Consider the following 25,533-nt stretch of genomic DNA (forward strand, 5'->3'; position numbering starts at 1 on the left):
TTAAAGCAACCAGAAGATACTATCTTTATCAGGGCAACAAAAACTGAAAGCTTGATAATACAGTGACAGCCAGAGGATAAGAAACAGCAACTCTCCTAGTCCATAAACAGGAGAGCAGTAAGCTCGACCTTTCTGGAGGGAAGTCTGGCAGAAGATATTGAAATTTAAAAGGCATTTATCTCTTGACCCAAATAGTCCACATCTAGTAATCTGATCTACAGAAATACAGTCAGATGTATGTAAGTACATACATCTTGAAAGTATCACTGTTCATAACACAGAAAACAACCATTAAGCACACTTTGATATTTGCTCAGTTAAAAACCATGAAGTCATATAATCATTCAAAGAAATGCACAACGCCTATATGAAAAAAAAAATGTCATTAACATATTAAGTTCAGTTCAGTTCAGTTGCTCAGTCATGTCGGACTCTTTGCAACCCCATGGAAACATATTAAGTGAAAAAACACAAATAGAAAAACAGTGTTTATTGTGTGATCCTGAATGTATATTTTTAAAAATATGTATGTAAGTAAATGGGCTTCCTGGGTGGCGCTAGTGGTAAGGAACCCACCTGCCAATGCAGGAAACATAAGAGACATGGGTTTGATCCCTGGGTCAGGAAGATCCCCTAGAGGAGGGCATGGCAATCCACTCCAGTGTTCTTGCCTGGAGAATCCCATGGACAGAAACCTAAAGGGCTTACAGTCCATAGGGCTGCACAGAGTCAGACACGACTGAAGTGACTTAGCACGCACGCACACATGTAAGTAAATAGAAAATATTTGAAAGGCCCATCAATCTATTAACAGTGGCTACCCTGGAAAAATGGACAAAAACAAGGAGATTATTTTTCTTTTCACTTTGCATAATTCTGTACTGTTTACTTTTAAAGTGACTGTGATTTATTTTCATAAATATAAAGCAATATAACATTGGAGATGCGTTCTGGAGAGACTTACTCGAAATACTTTCTCTCTCCCAAATCCAATCCACCCACCTCTTGAGTCCAGTGGCTGGCGGTGCACAAACGGCTGGCGCTGGTGAGGTTTGGGACTCTGACTACCCGGTGCTCTAGCAGGGCCTGGGGAAAGAGCCCGAATAGCTCCGGGGCAAAGGTGGGATAGCTTTGTCTCCTGGGAAGAGCTTATTCTCCAGAGCATCATAGATTCCCACCTGTCCATCCCTCATACATAGGAAGACCGCCCCCACTTCTCCCCCAAGCCCCAAAGAGCAGAACAGCTGGGCTGAGGGCTGAGACAGCAAAGAGACTGGGAAACACACAGCCTGCCTGTGGCCCACCACCGCTCCCTCACTGATGGGGCTGCCCCATGGCCACACTGGAGCCCAGATGAGCCCAGCACATACAGAACCTGGCCTGTGGCGTAGCAAAGAAAATGTACAGGACTTGTGTGGAAGGTGTCCATGTGAACACAACATAAAAGAGCACTTAGGAAGACTGCTGTACAGCACACACACACGGGCAAAATCCTGATCTAAAAATACGACTGAACTAAAAGATCTGCAAGTTCAGTAAATGAGTTGAAGGCTAGTTGAAGGTTGATCCAGGAGTTAGGAAAGGTCAATTAGGAAAACCATTTCAAGTGCAAAGCAAAGACACATAGCATAGACAGAAATCAGGAAGGGAATAAAAGGAGAGAGGGAGGGAGGGAGATTTGAAGAATAAAGGCAACCATATCAGATGTCAGGGAATTCCCTAGTGGCTCAGACTGTAAGGAATCCGCCTGCAACACAGGAAACCCAGGCTCGATCTCTGGGTCAGGAAGATCCCCTGGAGAGGGGGATAGCTACCCACTCCAGTATTCTTGCCTGGAGAATTCCATGAACAGAGGAGCGTGGCAAGCTACAGTCCACGGGGTTGCAAAGAGTCAGACATGACTGAAAAACTAACACTTTCAAACTTTCAAAGTCCCAGGCAGAGAAAAAGGAGCAAATGGAGATGAGAAAACAATTAAATAATAGAAGACCACATTTTTAGACAGGAGAGGTATCCTGAATCCCAGAAGGGATCAGTGAGAAAAGAACCATGCATCTGGCCATTCTGAAAAGTGCCAGATCTCCAAAGGTAAGAATAAAAATAAAACATCCTGGAACCTCCAGACAGAAAGTACAAGTTATTAACATTAATACTAATACTAAAAAAAGAAAAGAAAAAGAATGAACCTGGCTTCAGTCTTCTCATCTGCAAAACTGGAAACCGAAGTGGAATAACCACTATAGACTACTGAAAAAAGGGATGTCACCCCACGAATTCTGTACACTGACAAGCTCTCCCTCAATACTCAGGTTAAAGAATGGTATTTAACAAATGCATTTCATTCAAAAAATCCCATTTGAAGAAAATACTCATAAAAGATCTCTGCTGCTACTGCTGCTGCTGCTAAGTCGCTTCAGTCGTGTCCGACTCTGTGCGACCCCATAGACGGCAGCCCACCAGGCTCCCCCATCCCTGGGATTCTCCAGGCAAGAACACTGGAGTGGGTTGCCACCTCCTTCTCCAATGCATGAAAGTGAAAAGTGAAAGTGAAGTTGCTCAGTTGTGTCTGACTCCTAGCTGAACAGAACACACAAAAGAACGAAGACTTCAGCAAAGCAAAGGGGGAAGAAACAAGTAACCAGTGTTATACCATTAAATATATATATATATACACATACACACATGGAGAGAGACATACTCTATATACATTATATATGGCTATATAACTATAGTTCTCTATACAAAACTCTTTATATACATATATATACAGTTCATATATAGATATAGAATTATAGATATGTATATAATATATTCTGGAGAAGGAAATGGCAACCTACCCCAGTATTCTTGCCTGGAGAATTCTATGGATGGAGGAGCTTGGTGGGCTGTGGTCCATGGGGTTGCAAAGAGTCTGACATGACTGAGCAACTAACACACACACATATAATATATATCTATTTATATCTATGAGTGACTCTTTGCGACCCCATGGACTGTAGCCTACCAGGCTCCTCCGTCCGTGGGATTCTCCAGGCAAGAGTACTGGAGTGGGTTGCCATTTCCTTCTCCAGGAGATCCTCCACACCCAGGGATCGAACCCGGGTCTCCCGCATTGTAGGCAGATGCTTTACCATCTGAGCCACCAGGGAAGCTCATATATATATATATATACATACACACACACACACAGGTAAATGGACTGGGGAAGTGAAATAAGTGTTAAATAAGGGTTCTTGAAGTGAAAAGAACACAATGGGAGGAAAAAATCTAATCGTGTCCTAGAGAGAAAGCAATAAACTACTTCAGGAACATCCAGAAGCCTGGAGTGTGTGGGGGCAGTGCGGGGTAAACATTTCAGCATACTCGTCCTAATGAGCGAAGGAGGGGAGAAGGGGGCGAGACAAAGGCTCTAGAAGGCTCCTCTCACCCAGTGGGCCAGGGGGCTAGAGAGCAGGGGTGCAGAAGACAGTTGAAAATTTATTTTCAAATCACAGCACAATAAGGAGAAGAGATGGAAACAATTTAGGAAAAGTAAAGAATAACTTCCAAGAAAAGGTGAAAAACATTGATTTAATCCAGCTGCAAAACTAAACAGAAAGAGGAAGCCACAAAGCGAAATAAATAAATAAAAAGTTTTTCGTTCTGAGTTGCTTGACCTGCTAGCGTTGGGTTTTGACCTTTGGTTGGTGTCATTTGGAACTTGTTTTTAAAATGAAATAGATAAATAAAGGAAAAGGTGTTCTATTTTCTCCTCAACATCAGCAAGTTCACATCTTTTCTGAAAGAGAAGTGAATCTGATTCGTGGATCTTCCCTTTTTAGGGGTTTGACTCCCAGTTTCCAAAGCATGAATGCATATACTCAGCTCACAAATCAGTTGATAACAGTGAGGAAATTTGCCTAAATCTGCATTACTCCAGTTTCGATTTGGGTCTGCCTGGAACAGCAGCAGCAGCCTGCATTTTCCGAGTGCTTACTAAGTGCTTAGCATATGGGCATGGGGAGCTCTGCGTCTATTAACTCGCTCAGTCCATGAATCACTGCAACAGAACAGGTGCTTTTATGGGACCTGTTTCTCAGCGAGCAAACTCAAGCGTACAGTCATTAAGTAACTTGCCCAGGGTGCCTCAGCTAAGAAGTGACAGAGACAAGATTTAAAAGGGTAACAGTCTGGCAGTCTGGTTTTGGATTCTAAACTTATGGAGAAAAGAGGCATATGTTGGGACTGTTAGGAGCAGGGCTCCAAGAAGAGACTGGCAAAGTGGGCTCGGGCATCAGGCTGCCAAGGGCAACAGCCTCCAGGAGGGCAAAGCCCTGGCCTCCATGCAATCATCAAAGGCAAAGGCAACTGGATAAAAAGCCACCTTCACACCGCATCCCCTGCCTCCACGCCAGGCAAGGAAGTGTGCTTTGCCAAACCCAGAAGCCTGGAAAGAAGTGAGACCATGTCGGATGGCATGTGGAGGAAGCAGGCCATCTGTCGGGAGGTTATGGAAAGGAATCGTTCTGCCCAGGAGCTGGGTGATCTCACCGCAGCATCCCCCTTCCGTGTGCGTGGAAAGCGTGTGCTTTGCGGCAGTTCTCAGAGCAAGGCATTAGGAGTGCTTAGTTTTTTTCTCTGTGTTTTTCAAGTCATCTGAACTGCCCAAACACGTCCATCATTTTTAAAAGCCCGTGATGAATATTTTTAAGGACCCCTAAGACTTCCTTGGCAGGCTTCCCAAGGTGGCGCTAGTCGTAAAGAAACCGCCCGCCAATGCAGGCGATGCCGGAGACGCAGGTTCCTGACACATACAGGAGACACAATCCCTGGGTTGGGAAGATCCGCTGGAGGAGGGCATGGGAACCCACTCCAGTATTCTTGCCTAGAGAATGCCATGGACAGAGGAACCTGGTAGGCTACAGTCCCTGGGGTCGCAAAGAGTCAGACACGACTGAGCGCATATGCACACACACACAAGATTTCCTTAGCAACCAGGAGGATCCTAGGCCTTGGACATATCTCATCAATGTGTTACTGGCTATCTGATGATCTGGAACATTTAGACTTTTACTCGGGGCAGAGTTCTGTTTTCCCAGAAACCTCTGGCCTGTAACAGGCAGAACAAATTCCCATTGGTTTTCACCACTGCAGGACTCTGTCTGCCTGGTCTAGAGGCATCTAACACAACTGCCAGTTCTGGAAGCCGATGACTTTTCTGTGGAGTTATAAAGTGCTGAGTGTGGGCTCTAGGATGCACTTTTTAAAAACCGGTGACTCTTGCTTGCAGATACTTCCTAGGTGACTGCATTTGATCTGTCAATAGAATCAGGAGGGACAGGCTTGTATCTCCATGCATGAATAAGTCAGCAGCATACAAGTGGGTGCTCCCAGGTTCATGAACCCTCCTTTCCTTGTGCACCCTAGCCAGCTTCACCATGGAAGAACACCCTTAGCTTTAGTCCCTCTGGTTAGAAGGACTCTGTCTGCCTCCCCACCCCATAGCACATACAGTCATCTACTATATATAAATACTCACCTATAGAGTAGTCTATGTGCTGCTTTAAACACCTCGTCTATGAAGTCACTTAATCCTCGCAACAACTCCACATCTTGTTATCTTCATAATAATAGGCCATATTATCAGAAATGATAAACCTGGGGTGTAGATAGGCTGAGAAATTTGCCCACCACCCTGAAGTGTCAGAGTCAGGACTTGAACCCTGACTTTGTGGTTCAAAGCAGTACACACACACTTCTTGCCTGATGGCTCACTATTGCCCAAGCTTCTTTCCTTTAGTTGATATGAGCTGTGGCTTGGAAGGTCTGTTCTTCTTGTAATAACTTTTCACGTGTGGACGTCTCCCTAAGTGCACTTACGTTGCTCAAGGGCTTACATTGGCTCTGCCACTCTGTGGAGCTATCAGACCTCTCAGGACACCCACATCTGCAAAGGATGGTGATGACATCTGACCTCCCAAGTTTACAGGGATATTCTGAGGATCAAATGAGAACAGTGCATGTGGAATGCGTGCCCCCATAGCACTCGGCATGGCGGCATGCTCAGTTCAGTCAGTCAAGCATAATACTTATGCTTAAAGACCTAGGGATACACAGAAGACAGCAAGAGACAAAGTCCCTGTTCTCAAGAACTTCACATTCCATTGGGGAAGAGAGAAACAAATAAACAGAGTCAGTCACAGTGCGGGAGGAGGAGAAGGTGATATCGAACCCCACTGTGATCCAGCGAGACCACAGCTACCAAACACTTGCAGAACTGAACAGATGTCACAGACAGGAAAGGAAGACATCAAGGAAAAGGGTGTGATGAATTAGTTTAGAATTGGTCTAGATCAGCGGTTCTCACAACTGGTTGATCTAAGAATTCCCTGAAGAACTGTTAAGAATATATTTTCCTGCAGCTCCATCCCCACCCCACCTCCAATTCAGCAGAACTGGAATCTGGGTTAAGGCCTAGGTTTGTGCACTTGAAACAGCCAAGTGAGTTTCAGTAATATGATCTTAAAGGCCAGGTTAAGGGTATGAAGGGCTTTCCAGGTGGCGCTAATGGTAAAGAATCCCCCTGCCAAGGCAGGAGACATAAGAGACTCAGGTTTGATCCCAGGGTCGGGAAGATCCCCTGGAGGAGGACCTGGCAACCCATTATTCTTGCCTGAAGGATCCCATGGACAGAGGAGCCCGATGGGCTATAGTCCATGGGGTCGCAAAGAGTCGGACACGACTGAAGCGACTTAGCACGCAGGCACACAGGGTATGAAGGGTATGAACTCTATCCAAAGGGCTCCTCTAGCTCATAAATCAATCTTCCAGTGATTTTAGGGTCATTTAAAAAATCTTGGTTCTTTTGAAGAAGTAGAGCTCACACTTTTTGTTGTGTTCATTTCTGGTTGTGTTTTCCCTTTACAGGGGCAGATTCAGTAACGACAAACTCCATTCCAATGGCAAATCCTAAGAACAGAAGAGATTACCAAGCCGGGCATTCACATGTTTTCTTAGAGGGTGGTCCTCCATGCCCTGTTCTGTATTGCCTAACAATGCCAACCACAGAGGGGGGCAATGTGCATTGGTAACATTCTTATGCTTTTTAAAAAAAATTTCAGGTGAACAAATAATTTTTTTTACATGTCATACAATTTCCCACTTAAATCATTTAAAGTATGCAATTCAGTAGTATTTAGTGCATTCACGATGTTCTGCAAACATCAGGACTATGTAGTTTCAGAACAATTCATCAGCCCAGAAGGAAACTCACAAAATAATCGTTCCTCATTCACCTTTCATCAAAATCCTGGCAACAATGAATCTGCTTTCTGTCTCTATGGATTTGTTTATTCTTGAGATTTCCTAAAAATTGAATCATACAATGTGATCTTTTGTATCTGGCTGGCAGACACTCCTCATATATATCAAAAAAAATTGAAAAAACAAGTATTCAAAAAAAAAAAAAAAAAACGTGTAGCCGGATGCTTTCGGCAGCACTATTCACAATAGCTAAAAGGTGGACGTGAAAATCCAGATGTCCACCAACTGGTGAATGGGAAGATGAAATGTGGTATAGTCACACAATGGAACATTACTCAGCCATTAAAAAGAACGAAGTACTGGTTTATAGTACAGCATTGATGAACCTCAAAAACATTATGCTAAGTGAAATAAGCCATCCACAAAAGACAATACAGTGCATGATCCCACGTACAGGCACTGTTTTATATATACATTTCGACATATTACTCCATAGCCCAAAATGCTGTTTCAATGTAGCAGGTTTCCAGACTAACAAAAGTTCTGGACTGGCCCTCGGCAACCCTATTGTCTCCATCCCTATGTGCTGTGCTGGGCTTAGTCGCTCAGTTGTGTCCGACTCTTGTGACCCCACAGACTGTAGCCTGCCAGGCTCCTCTGTCCATGGGCTTCCGTAGGCAAGAATACTGGAGTGGGTTGCCATCTCCTTCTCCACTGCATCACTATAAAAAATATACGTGTTCTGCAACATAAATGTACAGGGGAGCCAGAAATCATATTCAAGGTAGAGTCATATTCACATAGGTAATACATAAATAAAATGTAAAATATCTTCCTGAGTCCCCGGTTAGTTAACACTAGATTAAATTGGGGATGAGAAGGGAGGGAAGAACTTCAGAATCTTACTTAAATTATTATAACTCTGCAATATATACTTTTTCCTTAACCAAAAGAAGTCATAATTTATTCTGGATTATACTGTACACTGTCACAGCTGGTGAGACACTTCCTAATTATTTTTGTTCCGTACATATTAGGAAGTTGCATGCTAAGTCGCTTCAGCTGTGTCCGACTCTTTGAGATCCTATGGACTACAGCCCACCAGGCTCCTCTGTCCATGGGATTCTCCATGCAAGAATACTGGAGTGGGTTGCCATGCCCTCCTACAGGGGATCTTCCCGATCCCAGGATTGAACCCTCATCTTTTATGTCTCCTGCATTGGCAGGTAGGTTCTTTATCACTGGTGCCACCCGGGAAGCCCATCTAATTTGGTTTCTTGCAAAGAGGCTGATAGAAACCCACAATTTAACCTTCCTCTATGGCATCTTTACTCTGATTAGCCTTAAACTGACAGGAAATTGGCAGTTTTCCAATTTCCTTCTCCTTAAGATAATAAGCCATGTCAGGATAGAAATCAGTGTCTCCATAAATCTCCAGTTTTCCTTTTTCTTTTATAAAGCTCATTCCAGAGCCAACCTCGAAGGCTGCCTTTTAATAAATGGATTCCAGCCCATAGGAGACTGCATGCTGGTTTCTTGGAGGCTGAAGGGGGCTCACGCTTACCGCTTCCATCAGGCCCTTCACGGTGGGGGATTTCAACATCAAGGCATCAAACACGTCGTCCGTCTCCTTCCTCACGTACAGAAGCACTGGAAGAGAAGGGCGGGAAGCCATGACCACAGAACCCACGTGGCTGCCCCTGGAGGCTGCTCCCCTGACACAGGGGTCAGAGGCTGCCATCATCCGACCCCTGACCCAGACGGCATCCCACCCGGTGACGAGGCACCTGCGGCTAGGGACTGTTACTGAGAATTCAATGAAAGAAACCAACAGTAGGGTGTAAGACGTCGTCACATCACACCCATCACACCCATCACACCCATCACATTTGAATTCCTTTAAGGTGGGCACACAATCTCTTTATGACCCATCTCTCTGTGACCTCTATCTTCTATTTATTTGACCATTCAACAAGTATTACTGGATATCCATCTGGGCCCAAGGCCCCAGGCGGTGTGACAGGAGCTGGGGTTGCAGTAATGAGTTAAGACACAGCCTGCCCTTCAGAAGTCTGTAGTCCACTTAGAGAGGCGGGCATTCCTCAGATGAGCAGACAGGGTGTCAGAGTTATGAAGGAAAAAAACCACAAGCGGGGGCTTGTAAGGCCTGAGCTTTTTCAAGGGGGTGGGGAAGGAGGGCTCCCAGAAGGCTACTTTGAAGGAGAGATCTGAGTTATGGAGGGTGTAGAGGCATCAGTGCAGGCCATGGGGGTGAGGAGGGTGGGAGGGAGAGGACAGGGGGGCGACCCCCAGGTGGACAGACTAACAGGCCCACAGGGAGACCGAGCAAGTCGGAGGCAAGCTGAGGGAGGAGCTGAGAACCTGATCTGGCTTTGAGCCCAGTTCAGCCTGCTGGGGGGCCCTATTTGTTCAACCCCTTCAAGCTGAGGATGATACCTCCCTCATGGGGCTGCTGAGAGGGCTGAATGAGACAGCAGCCATGGGCACCAGGCACGCAGGCGGCACCTCCAATTTCTCCATCCCTGGGTCATTATGAAGCAACTGTAGTGAGGGTGCTGGTTCCCTTGGCGAAGGCACGTGCAGTTTTCTGCTCATTTCTCTATAACCTAACATACTGAATCCAGCAACGCACAGAATACAAGAGATGGCAGGGACCCCAGGGGTCCTCAGGGAGGCAAAGGCACACTGTTACTGCAGCCCCACTCTTACAGCAACTGCACCAGGCTCAGCTCCCGGGAAGAACCAGGAAGCACTATTCAGATGAGACTCTCCAGGCCCAGTGAACTGCCTGCCCTTTCTTTCCCTCCTCCTGGTGATGACCTGGCTTCTGCTTCTACCTTCAGAGGGAAGGAAGGGGCCGAGGCTGAAGCCCCATGCACCTGGCCACAATAGGAAGAACGCACAGGTCAGAAGCCCTGTTGAGCCCAGATCCTGACCACCGTCAGATACCCATGGAGCCGCGGTCACCACCAGCCTGAAAGAATGGAGCTGGAGCTGGGAAATGAAATCGGCTCTAATCCAAACTCCCACCCCTTCTTCTCCTCCTGCCCAGTCCCCAGGGACATCATTAAAGTTGCTGCTTTGTAACGGCAGCGTCTATGGGTGCACATGGGCTCTGCCCGCATTTTCCTTCTGCAGCCAGAGGTTCAGTTTCTGTATGATGCCCCAGAAAGAAAAAAACAAAACCGTAAGCATTGCAGTTTCTTCTCTTCACCAAGTATAAAAATAAAATACCAAGGAAATAATAGATTGGAGAATAGTATCTCCGATATTGGATAGCCCCCATTTCAGCTACAATGATCTAGTGACCTAATGGCACTGTATGAGGTCTCAATGTTAGCAGCACAGAGAGAAATAATTAGACCACAGGGCCTCAATTACTACTAGATGGGGGAAATTTTAAGTAAAAAACAAAACAGAACAAGAAACCCCACCGGTGCCTCTCACAGATAAACGTTCTGTAACTTCTTCCCATGGACCCCCAACAGAAAAACGTAATCTCCAGTACCCTAAGGAAACCCCAAACCATGTTCTATTAAAGTGAGTACCACTTCCACTGGATCTGAGATAGTGCAGCTGCCACTCCAGCTGCAGGAGTCCCTGGAAAGGGTTAAAGGGGGCGTGGCGGCAGGTTGACTGGCTGCATACTGTGTCACCGTCTCCTGCTGGGCTTGTTGACAGCCACACTGGCAGCGCTGGGCTTACAGCTCACCCCCACAGCTTGCCCAGAGAGACAGCTCTCATTAACTGTGTGTCTGTGGATAATAATCACTCCGCTAATGATAGCAATAACCATCATCACACATCCAAGACCTCCTACAGACAAAGGCAGCCAGCCAAGGGGGGCCAGCCCCTGGTGACTCCAAGGGAGCCACCCTGAGAAGTGGCTACAAAGACAAAGCAGCAAACAGTGGCATTGGTGATAATTACGGTCACTGCCTCTCCTGGAGAACTTCTAACAAACAAACAGTGGGCACCATCACTGATCCCGGCTCCTCGTGCTCATCAAAGCCCAGCTCAGAGTAGGAGTCCTGGCGGAGGGGCTCAGGCACTCCACAGCCCTTTTCCAAAGACAAGCCACTCCTGGGAGTTCTCTATTGCTGGAAGGTTGCAGCGCCCTCATGTGTCCCTACGACTGAGATGTTTCAAAGGCCATAACCGTGTCTCGTCACAGCCCAATACAAATTCTGGTGGCAATTTTTGTGCTAACTTCACCACCTCAAAATAATCTGAAAAACACAATCTTTAGACCAGTCACACTCACTAACTATGGATCTAAGCTGCAATCACTTTGGCCTGTGTGATTCTTGATTTCCATACAACACTGCCCTCCTTTTAAAGGATGTGATATAAAAGGCATGCAGGAACAGAGCTCAAAATGGACTCGAATATTTGATGGTGAGCCTGGGAAATCTGAAAACCCTTTAAAGGTTTAAATACTACTACTGCAATCAACACTACTCAGGTATTTATGCTCTTTGAATTCTGAAATGCTCATTACTCAATCATAATTATGATAATATGCCTTAACTAGATCCAGGCCTAAAAATAAAACTAGTAATAGTGAAGATGGAGTGCTTACTATGCACTGGGCACTTGAGTTTAGTGCTTTACATACATTAACTCATCAGTCCTCATTCTGTGATGAAGGTACCTTGTGGTCCCCACTTTACAAGCAAGGACTCCAATGCACAGAGGACCTTCCCAAGGTCATTCAATGTGACAAGGCTGAGGGAGGCTGCAGAGGGGATGCTCTTACCACTGTACAAACCCATTTTAACAAATAGGGGAAAAAATTCTCAAAAACAAAAACCTCAAGCCTGTGCAGATGGTGGGCGTATAGCAACCTGCCTCATTAACAGTCCAGTGCTGCATAAGCCGGAAGTTCTGGAAGCTCTTGGTGTTGGCTACAGCAGAGTGTGCGGGGTACGCCCCCCTTCACCCCTTCCTCTTACTCCCAGGAAGGACAGTGGGTCAGCAAAGCACTGAGATGCTGAACAAGACACTAACATGCCCGTGCTTCCTTTCTTACCCTCTTGGTGAAGTGGAATAATATCCTTGACCAAGAGAAAATGAGTTAAGTTGTGATATCACAGAAAATAGGTTCATTTACTTGTGCCGTGATCCATCATTGGCGTCTATTGAACAAGTCTCAGCTCTTGGTGCTTATGAGAGGCTATTGTCAAACACAGCGCGGGTTTCTTTTTAACTTTCTATTTCACTGCTGGATGAGTCAGTATGTTCATTACGTTGCCCTCAAGGTAAAGGAAAGAACCAGCTCCCAGAAAGAATAAATGTTTGCTTAGGGTGTTTAAAGAGGCAAGGTGGAAAGCAAAGGAGGAAACTGTGGACTTCCTTTGTCAATAAGAGCATCTCCAGGCCAGCACGGAACCGCAGGGCCCGGACGGAATGTGAGCTCTTCTGGGTGAACCGTCCCCCACTCTTCCTCATGAGAGCGAGGCCAAGGAGGGCAGGGCCCCAGGGGGAGCGCTACCTCGCTTCATCCCTTCTTCTTTCATCTGCTTAGAGGGTGCTGGACCAAACTCCTCTTCCATGGGCCTGAACATCCGTTTCACAAGGACACTGCTGCTAGAAAAGATGAGAAAGTGTTCATTCATTAAAGTATGCGGGGCGCCAACAAAAACCCTTTCCCATTGTGTATACCATCCCTCGTCACAACTGGATCCATGCACCAACCTCCCGCCTTCTGGTTGCAGGTCCCGAGTGGGCGTGTGGGGCAGAACACACACCCCAATATCTTTACCACGTGGCCCCGAGACATTCTCCCTGTCCTAAATACGGATCCGCCAGGGGAGACCGCTGGGTTTCACCCATTCTGTCCTACACCTCACCCCCTTCCTGCTCAAATGTCTAGGGCTAGGGAGGCGATGTGAGCCCTGTGTCTGTATGGCCTCCAAGTTACCCAGCCCCTCCCATCTAGCTAGCATCTGGGTGTCCTGCACCTCTCGCCAGCCCCGAGGGCACAGCACAACCTTTGTCTGGAAAGGGCACAGGCCTCCCTCGTGCGTGCGTGCTAAGTTGCTTCAGTCGTGTCCGACTCTTTGCGACCCCGCCAGGCTCCCCTGTCCGTGGGATTCTCCAGGCAAGAATACTGGAGTGCGTTGCCCTGTCTTCCTCCAGGGGATCTTCCCAACCCAGGGATTGAACCCACATCTCTTATGTCTCCTGCATTGGCAGGCAGGCTCTTTACCTCTGGCGCCACCTGTGAAGGCCCCAGGCCTGCCTCGGTGGGTCTAAGTTATGAGGTTGCCCTCAGATCCTGCTGTTCCACGGCTCCGTCACTTGCAACAGAGGAGACTGCAGTGCTGGAGGATTCCTAGATCCAGCCCTCCCTTCCTCCAGGAGAGGGTTTCAGCCCCTCTTCCTGAGGGCCCACAGGTCCCCAATCAGCAAGTTCTGGTAGTTCTACATTTCCTCCCAGAATCCCTGTCCATTGCGGGCTTTCTAAGGAAGGGAGAGCTGTCAAGAGAAAGGAACTCGGAAGAACAGTAGTCGTCGCTGCTGAGAGTTGCAGCCGGCACATGTGTCCCCTCAGACTCAGAGGCTGAAACCCAAGCCCCCAGGAGAAAGGTATTCAGAGGTGGGAGCATTCAGAGGCAATTAGACCCTCTGGGTGGAGCCCCCCATGATGGGAGCATCTTTTAAGGAGCGGATGCCCTCTCTCTGCCATGTGAGGACACAGCAAGAGGATGGTGGTCTGCAGGCCAGAAGAGGGTCCTCATCAGATGGCAGCCACACTGGCATTCTGATCTCTTCCAGTCTCTCCTTCTAGAGACTTCCAGCCTCTCAAACTGTGAGACTCACACTATGCTGTCTGAGCCACCTAGTTTATGGAATCTTGTTACAGCAACGCAAACCGACCAAAACGCCGAGCAAACGGTCCTGCATGGCGTCCTACTGTCCTTAAAGCCCTCAAGAGAGTGGGTGCAGGTTTTCAGGAAACTTTCATCTCTCTGGGGATTCCTGGACCCAGGCACATGAAGCAAAGATAGATAGGCAGCTCAGCGGTATTGTTAAGACATGAACTCTGGGTACCGAGCACCGTGGTTTAAACCCCTGCTTTGTAGACTCACAAACAAAGCAAAGAAGCTTATGGCCACCAAAGGGGAAAGTAGGGGGGCCATAAATTAGGAGTTTGGGATTAAAATCTAAAATAGATAACCAACAAGGACCTACTGTATAGCACAGGGAACTCTACTCAATATCTTGTAATAACCTATAACGGAAAAGATTCTAAAAAATTATATATATAACTGAATCACTTTGCTGGACACTTGAAACTAACACAACACAATAAATCAACCATCTTTCAATAAAAATTAAAAAAAATAATAACCCCGTGCTTTGCAATCTACTAGCTATGAACACATGGACAAGTCCTTCAACTGCCCTGAGACTCAGCCTGCTTGTCTTTAAAAGGAGGCTGTTGAGAGAAGTAAATGAATTCAACACACGTGAAGCACTCACAGAGTTGCCTGATACTTTGTAAGAACAACTGAAGTGTTATTAGAGATGCATCATGATGATCATGAAAATGAACGAGGGAGAGATCTGAGGAAGAGAGATACGGGGAAAGAGTACAGAAGGCAGACAATTTGAAAGAGCTCAAAGTTCCCATTTACCATCATATGGCAAATAGTCCAAACTACCTCTCTAGTCCAAATTAAGGGCCAAAGTTGAAAAAACTTCCTGCATTGGAGACTGACATTGTATCAATCCCAAGCTTCCAAGACATTAATAATATAAAACTCTGTTTCAAAACCAAACCTCTACTGGCATCACTGTCATTAAGAAGCTTTTATTTCCTCAATTCTCAAGTGGAGCTAATGCTGGGATCCAGTGGTAGAAAGAGCACGTGGGGTAAAACTGTCCAAATGGCATTTCTATTAATTCTAACGGTTTAAATTATTAAACCAACAAGGCTTTAATTGACCATCTCACAGTCTAGATCTGTGACTGTGAAAGTCGTTCAGTCATGTCTGACTCGTTGCAATCCCATGCAATCTCCTCTGTCCATGGAATTCTCCAGGCAGGAATACTGGAGTGGGTAGCCTATACATTCTTCAGGGGATCTTCCCAGTCCAGGAATCAAACTGGGGTCTCCTGCATTGCAGGCGGATTCTTTACCAACTGAGCTACCAGGGAAGTCAACTAGATCACACTCTAGATCAGGGGTCCCCAAACTCCGGAATCTAATGCCTGATGATCTGATGTGGAGCCGATATAATAATAGAAACAAAGTACACAATAATGCGCTTGAACCATCCTAAAACCAATCCCCCTCCTCCAAGGTGCACAGAAAATCGTCTTCCATAAAACCAGTCCCTGGGGCCAAAAAGGATGGGGATTGCTGCTCTAGATGGTCCAAAAGTATGTTTACCAGCCCTTAGGAAGGCCACTTTTTATAAAGCACTTTTCATCTTGGTAAATTAAGTCTCTTGAACACTCTGCGAGCCAGCAGGGCGAGAACTAATCTTATCCCTATTCAGTGATGACCAAACTAAGGCACAGCTGTCGTGTCTTATGCTGGGCAATGCAGCTAAACAGTGAATCAGGCTGTTAAGAGAACCCAGCTCTGAGGGACAACCTCATGATAAAGTACCCAATAAAACTGAGATGACGATGAGTAAGAGTATGAGAAATGATATTAAGAGTCAGCATTCCGTCTTATCCCATGGTAATCAAACCATGGAAAGAGCTAGAGGAAAAACTCAAGGTCAAGTCCCAGTTGAAGGTGGTAATGAGTTTTAAGGGCCCTGTTCCCTCTATCTTCCCCTCACTTTTCTTTAAAATCATAAAAGTGGGTCATATTATTCTGTCATGTCTTGAATCTGGACTGACCATGACCTTGGGAGCAGAAGATTAAAAATTCATTGACTTGGCAGTCAGTGACCAGGAGGTTAATAATGGGTAAACAGACTGAACTATCACCACTCATGCTGTGTCAGGGTTCCTTAACTAGTGATTTTCTTTTTCTCGCCAAGGACGATTTATTTATATTTTTCCAGTTCTGTTGACTTTTAACAGCACCCCACTCTGAGCCATGACAAACTTTGTCATTAAAATAACATCTTGGATAAACCACATTTCTCTTAGGAGTTCAGAGATGCTTTTTCACACTTCCAAATCTATAAACCCAGTGGGAGTCAATAGCTTGTGTGGTCTGAATTCAGTGGTTCATTTCTTTTCAAGGCAAGGTGAGAAAAGAAGGGCAGAAATGACTGCCCAGTTGATAGATGGGAAGAGCACAGATTTCAGGTCTCCTGATGTCCTGTTCAATTACAGTAGATTGCACCACAAAAGGATGAGAACAAGGAGAAGGAGCTTTCTCTGATACCAATCTTCTTCCTTCAACCCACACCTTTTGGGCACAGTGTGTGAGGTTAACGTGTGGAGGGGCTCCAGACCCAGCAACGTGTGAAGCCATTGTTTTATGGGGTCAATTTCAGGGAGAGCAAGTCCCTGAGGTATTAACAAAGGCTAGCTGTTTCATCAGGAAAAAAACTGGGAAGGTGCCTGGGTCTGGAGGCTGCATCTCTGGACATACTTGGCCATGTTGAGCCCTACCTGTCAGGCTGGGTCACACTAGACATCAGTACCTAGTGAGGAGGTGTCAGAATAAAACCCAGAAAGGCGCTGCCGGCACCATGGCGGCATAGTTTGTCTAGTTCACAGCTCTGCTTATGGCCCGTGTAGGCTGACGACCACATCTGCCCTAAATAAATGAATGTCCCTGCCCGCAATGTGGGAGACCCAGGTTCAATCCCTGGGTCGGGAAGATCCCCAGGAGAAGGGAATGGCAACCCACCCCAGAATTCTTGTCTGGAGAATCCCATGGACAGAGGAGCCTGGTGGGTTACTGTCCATGGGATCACGAAGAGTGGAACACAACTGAGAGACTAACACCACCACAACCGTTTATTAGCCTCAGAAAAGTGGAGGTCCTCTTATGTTCAAGTCCTCACAAAGGCTCTCACATAATGGAGTAGAATCTCAATTTATTTGCAACAATAAATCACTCTTTGGGGAAGAATCTATCATTTCCAAATGACTTTAATCAATGCTAGTTCAGGGTCTTGGTAGAATTCATCTGACACAGTCAGTAAAAACAAACCAAAGTCAAAAAGCAAACAAACCCCACATATATTTAGTAACAATTATGGTAGTTAAGAGCTTACAATTAAAAGCAGTAAATAATTAGGTCAGTAGGCCCGAGAAGGATCATTTTAAGAGGAAATACAGATATTTCTGTTTGTGGCTAAGATGTTGCAGTTGTGGCAAACCAAGCAATGTTCCATCCAAGAACAACTTAAGTAACTGCGTGTGTGTGTATGTATATATATATGTTAATATTTAATCTTATTGAAGGTATTGGAGACTACTGTTGAGTCAGCCAGAACCTGAGAGCTAAGATCCCAGAGGAGAAAAATGCAGCAAGGTGGGCTGATAGTCAGTGAGCTGCTTTCCCCTGAAGCATCTGCCATTTCTCAACTGGGAGCAGAGGATGGTGATCCCAGCAGAGGCACATACTTAAGGGCAAAGAAGCCTGCACAGCTTTGGGCAATCTCATGGTGTTAGAGAAACAGAAATTGGTGTTTAGGAGTGCAAAGGTATTCAGGACTAATGGGAAAACTTCCAGAGAGAAGAGAAGCAGGAGAAGTGAGCCAGACACTGCAGTATTCCTTCCTAGATCTTTGTCAGATTCTTAAGCTGCATGAGACAAAGACAATAAAACAAAAATACGCTAGAAAAATGATGACCAAATAAAAATGCTTACAACAAAGAAACAAATATGAAAGAATTCTTTGCCAAAAGTTCCATAATGAAAGAACAATTAAACAGAATTCTTTTAGCAACAGGAAAAGGAGCCCATATATAACTGAATCACTTTGCCAAATACCAGAAACTAACTCAACATTGTAAACCAACTATATTTCAGTTTTTGAAAAATGGTGGGGCAGAGTGCCACGTGCTATACAGTAGGTCTTGTTGATTATCTATTTTAATATAGCAGCATGTATAATATTATGTGGCAGCTTGAATGGGAGGGAAGGTTTGGGGAGAGTATGTATGGCTGAATCCGTTTGCTGTTCACCTGAAACCATCACAACATGGTTACTCTGCTATACCCCAATATAAAATAAAAAGTTTAAAAGTAAACAAAATTTAAAAGATGGTGAGGGAATTCCCTGGTGGTCCAGTTGGTTAAGAAACTGCACTTCCAATTCGGGGGGCCCCAGTTTGATTGCTGGTGAGGGAACTAAGCTCGCCCAGGCCGTGTAGCCAAATAAATAAATAATGGAAAGCTCTTTGGTATTCTTAGGTAGGTTTATTCTTAAGTATTTTATTCTTTTTGTTGTAATGGTAAATGGGATTGATTCCTTAATTTCTCTTTCTGATTTTTCATTGTTAGTATATAGGAATGCAAGTGACGTTTGTGTATTAATTTTGTATTCTGTGACTTAAATTCACCAATTTAGCTCTGGTAATTCTGATAGTATCTTTAGGGTTTTCTAAGTATAGTATCATGTCATCTGTAAACAGTGAGAGTTTTACTTCTTCTTTTCCAATCCAGATCCCTTTTATTTCTTTTTCTGCTTTAACTGCAGCGGCTAGGGCTTCCAAAGCTGTGTTGAGTAACAGTGGTGAGAGTGAGCAACCTTGTCTCGTTCCTGAACTTAGAGGAAATGCTTCTGGCTTTTCACCATTGAGAATAATGTTTGCTAAGGGTGTATCATATATGGCCTTTACTATGTTGAAATAGATTCCTTCTATGCCCATTTTTTAAAGAGTTTTTATCATAAATGTATGCTGAATTTTGTCAAAAGCTGTTTCTGCCTCTATTGAGATTATCAAATGATTTTATGTTTTACTTTGTTGACATGGTGTATCACATGGATTGATTTCCATCAACAGATGAATTTGCAAAGAAGTTGAGGTACATGTATACAATGGAATATTATTCAGCCATGAAAAGGAATGCATTTGAGTCGGTTCTAATTGAGGTGAATGAACCTAGAGCCTATTATACAGAGTAAAGTAAGTCAGGAAAACAAATGTCGTATATATATGGAATCTAGAAAGATGGTACTGATGAAACCATTTGCAGGGCTGCAGTGGAGACGCAATCATAGAAAACAGACTTGCAGACACAGTGAGAAGGAGAGGGTGGGCCGAACTGAGAGAGGAGCATGGAAACATATACACTATCATACATAAAACAGATGGCCAGTGGGAATTTGCTGTATAAATCAGGGAGCTCAAACCAATACTTTGTGACAACCTAGAGGGGTGGGATGGGGTAGGAGATGGGAGGGAGGTTCAAGAGGGAGGGGACATATGTACACCTATGGCTGACTCATATTGCTCTATGGCAGAAACCAACACAATATTGGAAAACAATTACTCTCCAATTAAAAATAAAGAAAGAAAAAAGAAATCAAACACAATTAAAAAAAACAATGAAAAAGGATCCCAAAGAAACACAAAAATAAAGGAATGAAGAGCAACAGAAAGGGTAAATGTAGGTTAAATTTATAAAAGGAGGTAAAGCTCAGTTTTATGAGTATTTAGTTCAAATCTTCCAATTTGCAAAATGGCTAACTAGTACAAGAATAACCGGAACTAATATAAGAAACTGATAAAAATCTGCTACGCTAAGGGATGGTAAAGATGATTTTCATTTTCTTAAATATTTTCTAAAAATCTCCCTTGTGTATCTGATGCAGATTTGAATATTACTGGGTGGATTTTTTTAACTGCAATATCTAACAGTAAAAGTAAAAATATATCCGTTGAAAAGGAGATGGTCCTGGGAATTCTCCGGTGGTTCAGTGGTTCAGACTTGGCGCTTTCTCTGCTATGGGCCTGGGTTCAGTCCCTGTTGGGGAGACTAAGATCCTGCAGGCTGTGCAGTGTGGCAAAAAAAAAAAAAGAAAAGAAAAGGGGGTGGGTTTCTTACAGCTGCATGTGAATCAATGATTATCTTGAAATAAAAGAGTTTAATTAAAAACAAAATTTAAAAATAAGAGGCAACATGGCAGCAGTCACTTATGTAACTAATATTACAAGAGTCAATATTTGTGACTTAGGACAGAATTTCTAAGTTCTGTATCTCAACTTTGAAGGTAGCGGAGAACTGCCTTGATATATAGTATGAGATGACATAAAAAGTAACTTGAAGAATGAGAAAGATACGGATGTCATGAATTGTGAAGAATTCGAATAAAAGTTTCACAAAATGTGAGATATTTCTAAATTATGTTACTTTTTAAATGCATGTTAAACAAAGTAAATTAACAACAACAACAAAAGTATCAACAGAGTGTTGATTCTTTTGGTTATATTCAAAAAAGTTTACCTATTCAAGGTGGCCCCAGAGCTTTAGTTTATGTTTTCATATTCTCCTGGGGAAATTGTCCTATAGTTGTAATCACCTGTGTATATGTGGTTAAGACATAGCCCACCATGTCCTACAGCTCATGGTTTCCTTAGCATCTCTGAGAACCTCATCAAAAAAAAAGTGCTTGGTCCTCCAGGAAATTGCTCCTTTAAGAGAAATAGGGCAGAATTCTGGAAGAACTTTATTTTGTGCTGATGAACACAGCATGATGAATACTTAGGTTTAATATTATGTTGATTAAATGTACTCACTGGTGATTGGTCAACAATCTCTAATATCTCCAAAGTGCATTGAATTTTGGCCAAAGTGTTCTGGGTGGAAGATAACACCTCTTGCTCAGCAACACTGTAAGCAAGCTCAGGGTTTGGTCTGGCAGCATCTCTGAGAGGAGAGGCATGGCCCTCTGCTCCAGTCATTCAGAGGCTGATGAGTGAAGTCACTTTGCAGGGCTGACTCTCTGAGCTGTGATGGAACCAAATTCAGACTTGCTGTTCTCTACATTTGTCTTCTTCTGGCTTTTATTTTCCTAAAGACTCAGTCTTTAAGGCTTCCCTGGTGGCTCATTGGTAAAGAGTCTGCCTGTAATGCAGGAGACATGGGTTCGATCCCTGGTTGGGGAAGATCCACTGGAAAAGGAAATGGCAACCCACTCTAGTATTCTTGCCTGGAGAAGACCATGGACAGAGGAGCCTAGTGAGCTACAGTCCATGGGGTTGCAAGAGTTGGATGTGACTTAGGGACTAAACCCACCTACCAGCCTTTGAGGAGATTATACAAGATGGGCCCAAAGGAGATAGTGGCATGCCTTTGAGAAGAAGCAAAAATAAGAGAAATTCTGAGAGAGGATTGTGGTCTGAGTGCCCCATGTGGCATCAGGCGATGGCAAGTTCTTGGAGGGAAATCACTGTTTTTCCAGACTTAAGGATGCCCAAATTCACCAAGAACCCCTGTATCCTGAATGCAGTATGTGAGCCATAGAAATGCAAAACTTGAGGGGACCTCATGGAAGGCTGGAACGTGGGCATCCTAGTGGGGATGAGTGTGGACAGAGGATCAAGGCAAGAAGGGTCTTCCAGGAACTACGGGTCAGATGGAGATGGAGACTAGATCCCCCGATCCTCAGTTTCCTCAGGAGAGATCTCACAGATCCTCTTCTATAAAATCTTCCTTTTACAATGGAGAACACCAAAGTCCAGAGGTCAGGGACCCAGCCCCAGGCTTCCCACTGGGGAGCAGCAGCCCAGGAGGAGAACATGGGCTTCCTGGCTCAGAGTCATCGTTCCTTCCATGACGCCACCCTGTCCTTTGTGAACCAAGTGAACAACAGAGTAGAAGTGATTGGTGCTAATTGTTCCTGTTCATTCCTGCCGCTGGAATATACGACCTCTGTAGCTCAGACGGTAAAGCGTCTGCCTACAATGCAGGAGACCCGGGTTCAATCCCTGGGCCGGGAAGATCTCCTGGAGAAGGAAATGGCAACCCACTCCAGTATTCTTGCCTGTAAAATCCCGTGGATGGTGGAACCTGGTAGGCTACAGTCCATGGGGTCGCAAAGAGTCGAACATGACTGAGCAACTTCACGTTCACTTCACTTTCACCAAGATAAAAAGAGAACAATATAACTAGGTATTTAGAAAATTTGGAACTCAGAATTTGGAGGTCAGATCCTGGATGAGGCTCTGCTCCTGACCAACTAGGGAATTATTAGTTTCTTTTGAGATTCTCTATCCTTTAGGACAGAGGGTGGCACACTTCCCCTGGAAAGTAAACAGTTAGGCTTTCCAGGCTAGACAGTCTCTGTTGCAACTACAACAGCGTCTCTCTACTGAGCTCTGCTGAAGCTCTGCTATTGAAGCACCCAGGCAGCCAGAGACAAGGCGTTCATGTGGCTGTGTGCCAATTAAATGTGACTGTGTGCACTTGAATCTCATAATTTTCAAATGTTATGCAATATTATTCTTCTTTTGGACTTTTTCAACTATTTGAAAATATGCAGACAGTACAAAAAGAAGTGGCGTACTGCAGTGGGGCAGGGGCGGTGGGGGGCGCTCAATTTGGCCCTTAGGCTACAGTTTACCAAGCTCTGCTTTGGAAAAGAACCCAGGACTATCTGTTCCACTTGACTTCATTTTGAAATGTTGCACAAGGAAATATTGCTTAAGAATAGGGAAGCCCTGGTTTGACCATAGTTTGAAAAACAGTGATCTAGAGAGTTTAGTTATACCCATGTAATTAGTGCAAACAAAGATTTTAGTTGTAAGTGGTGTAACATGATGAAAATTGAATGTAGTACAGCATCCAGGTGGCAAAAAGAAATGATCTCAATATAATCTCCAACTCATGTGGTTCAGAACACGTGTACTTCTGAGAGCCAATTTTAAGGAGACCAGTAACAAATCTGGTGGTACCCCCTGGTGGGAGAATTAAGATGTTGAGAGGTAAAATGACATGTGAATGAGGAGGAAAGGTTGAGACTCATCCAGAAAGAACTACAGCCAACGCATATCAGTCAAAAGAAGGCAACATCGGTTCCACAAACTAACTTTTTGGAGCTGGAATTGTCCAATAGCGTCATGAGCTATCTCCTACAACGAGAATAGTCAGAATATTCCCATCACTGGGAACATTCAAGTAGAAGTTGGCTGACCCCCTATCAAGAATGTGGTATATTGCATTATATTGCCTGGGAATAGGATCAGCTAAACGACCTTGAAGGTTCCTTTTTGCCTCCAAAATTCTAGGAATCTACACAATGAGTTAATGAACAGAAAAGCAGTATGCAGCGACTTGATACCCAAGACACTGGGAGCCTTCAATGCCCCTGTGTAAACCCTCTCTTCCCTACAGTCCTGAAGACAGTGACAAGGTTCTCAATCTTCCTAGCCCCCATCTAAACCAGCCTCGCCACTGGCCCAGGCAGCTCACCCTCCAGCGTGAGGGATGTGCGGGGTTGGGGAGGGGGGTCCAGGTAGCACTGAAAGGAGGACAGGCTGTCTCCTTAGCTCCTGCCTTGAGCTCAACTCGATCTTGTGTTGGGGCCAAAGATTTCAGTAACTGGATTAGCAGTGAAAGGGTGGAATCAAAGAGATGTACCACTTCAAAGGCAGATCATAGGAAGGAGAGAGGGGTAAAGAGAAACTTGGGGACTTCTCTGGCAGTCCAGTGGTTAAGACTCTGTGCTTCCAATGCAAGGGTCACAGGTTCGATCCCTGGTCAGGGAAGATCCCACATGCTGTGAGGTGCGGCCAAAAATAAAAATAAAAAAGAGAGAAACTTGGAAGGAGAACGGTACTTCCAGGCTTCTCCCAGACAATTCTGGGAGTCAAGGCTTCTCTAGCTCTGAGTCTGGGGCTGAAAGGACATGCCCACTCCCTGTCCCATTATCCTGTGCTTGGAAACCCATTTCTACCAACAGGAACTGACTTTGGGTGTTGAAGTGAAAAGCCTGAGTGTCTTACCCTTCTCGTTCATCATCCGTGTTGTAATACACCTGTGGAACAAAACGGCAGACTTACTGTAGGTCAAGCATGAGAAATGGAAATATATTACGTGATGCACAGACTTTCCTAAGACATTACACTGTCTCTTAAAAAAAAAAAAGACACATCTGTTTAATCATTTGTATGTGTCTAATACAAATCTGTGTGTGTCGAATACAAATTTAAGCTCTTCAACAGTCTCCTAGGGTTAATTCTTAGACGTTAATGAACTAAAATTAGAAATCTGACTATTTCTAGCTCAAATCAGTCTGATCAGATCACCTATAGATCAAAGCCAAACCTTGCTTTAGACATTAAGGAAATATTTTAGCAAGATTTAAAACTCATTGCTTAGAAGGGCCTTGGCACAGGGCCTGTAAGTAACCGATCCCATCCAGTCCACAAGTGAGCTGATTGCAGACTGGTATACTTTGGTAAAGGGAGGGAAGCAAGTACCAGGCAGTAAGCCCAGGCCTTTGTTTATTTCCCAAAGGGACTTGGGCTACCCTGGTCCCATGACCACAAAAATCTAGGAGCCAACTATCTTCAGGCCAGGAAATGTCACCTAGCCCTAGGAGGTATTTCTGGCCATAGGAGGTGTTCTGGCCAGAAGGGAAAGAGACTTCTTAGGTGGTCAGCCTGGCAACAGGCCAAATCAGATTTAAAGACATTATGAAGCATCCTTATTATTTTATGCAGCTCTGGAAATCCAGAGGGGGAGCTGCTGTGTATGTTAAGTCCTCTTCACCCAGTTATTTACGGCAATTAACTGTGGGCCTTTCAAGAGCTTTAACTATGTGCTTCAGGATCATTTGCATTTGGGTGAGAATGACACTCGTTAGTATCCAACATTCACACATTAAACTTCAAAAATCACCTTTGGGTTCCAGTGCAATTCATCAATGTCCCTGCCACAGCCATGACACCCTCCGTGTAAACTTTCTCAAAGGCTCGTGCCAGTTTCCAGCATGCCGCCAAGCCCAGACTTAGTTATACAACAGAGCTCGTTACCTGGAACTCTTCGGGAATGAGTCATATTAGTCATTGGCTGAGATTTCCATGGGGAACTTTTTCCTCTTAAACTTTTTAATGTTTATGGTAGTATTGTATCCTTTCTTCTTAAACACAAGGCAATGAAGGTGAAGGTAAGACGTTTCCTCCCCACGCCCCAAGTTTCAGTGTGGCATCAGAGCACTGGGTTATGCTCAGAATGGACTATTTATTTAGATGTATACAGAGGGACCCACATAAGCCAGGGAGCCTGGGCCACAGAACTGGACCCAAGACTGATGCTGACTTGTTTTTTTGCTGCTTTCTTTAAATGTGGCATAATACACCCGCCCTGCTTCACTGCCCAGGCAGGGTAAC

At 44.8% G+C, this 25,533-nt stretch overlaps 1 protein-coding gene across 6 annotated transcripts in view; it reads right to left on the reverse strand.

Annotated features, from left to right (window-relative positions):
- GRHL2 (grainyhead like transcription factor 2) overlaps positions 1 to 25,533 on the reverse strand; it is a 171,122-nt gene that overhangs the window by 7,117 nt on the left and 138,472 nt on the right. For 3 of the 6 annotated variants that reach the window (XR_009740917.1, XR_009740914.1, XR_009740916.1), the window contains exons 12-15: positions 24,145 to 24,176; positions 12,758 to 12,852; positions 8,807 to 8,892; positions 1,003 to 7,984 (exon numbers count right to left, since the gene is read on the reverse strand). Coding sequence is in view for 2 of the 6 variants with exons in the window: in XM_061439254.1 (XP_061295238.1) it covers positions 8,807 to 8,892; positions 12,758 to 12,852; positions 24,145 to 24,176 (213 nt within the window). In the remaining 4 variants the exon portion in view is untranslated. The remainder of the gene's footprint in view (positions 1 to 1,002; positions 7,985 to 8,806; positions 8,893 to 12,757; positions 12,853 to 24,144; positions 24,177 to 25,533) is intronic. The other 3 variants (XR_009740915.1, XM_061439255.1, XM_061439254.1) reach the window with 3 other exon arrangements.

The sequence above is a fragment of the Bos javanicus genome, chromosome 14, assembly GCF_032452875.1.
Source record: "Bos javanicus breed banteng chromosome 14, ARS-OSU_banteng_1.0, whole genome shotgun sequence".
Taxonomy (NCBI): domain Eukaryota; kingdom Metazoa; phylum Chordata; class Mammalia; order Artiodactyla; family Bovidae; genus Bos; species Bos javanicus.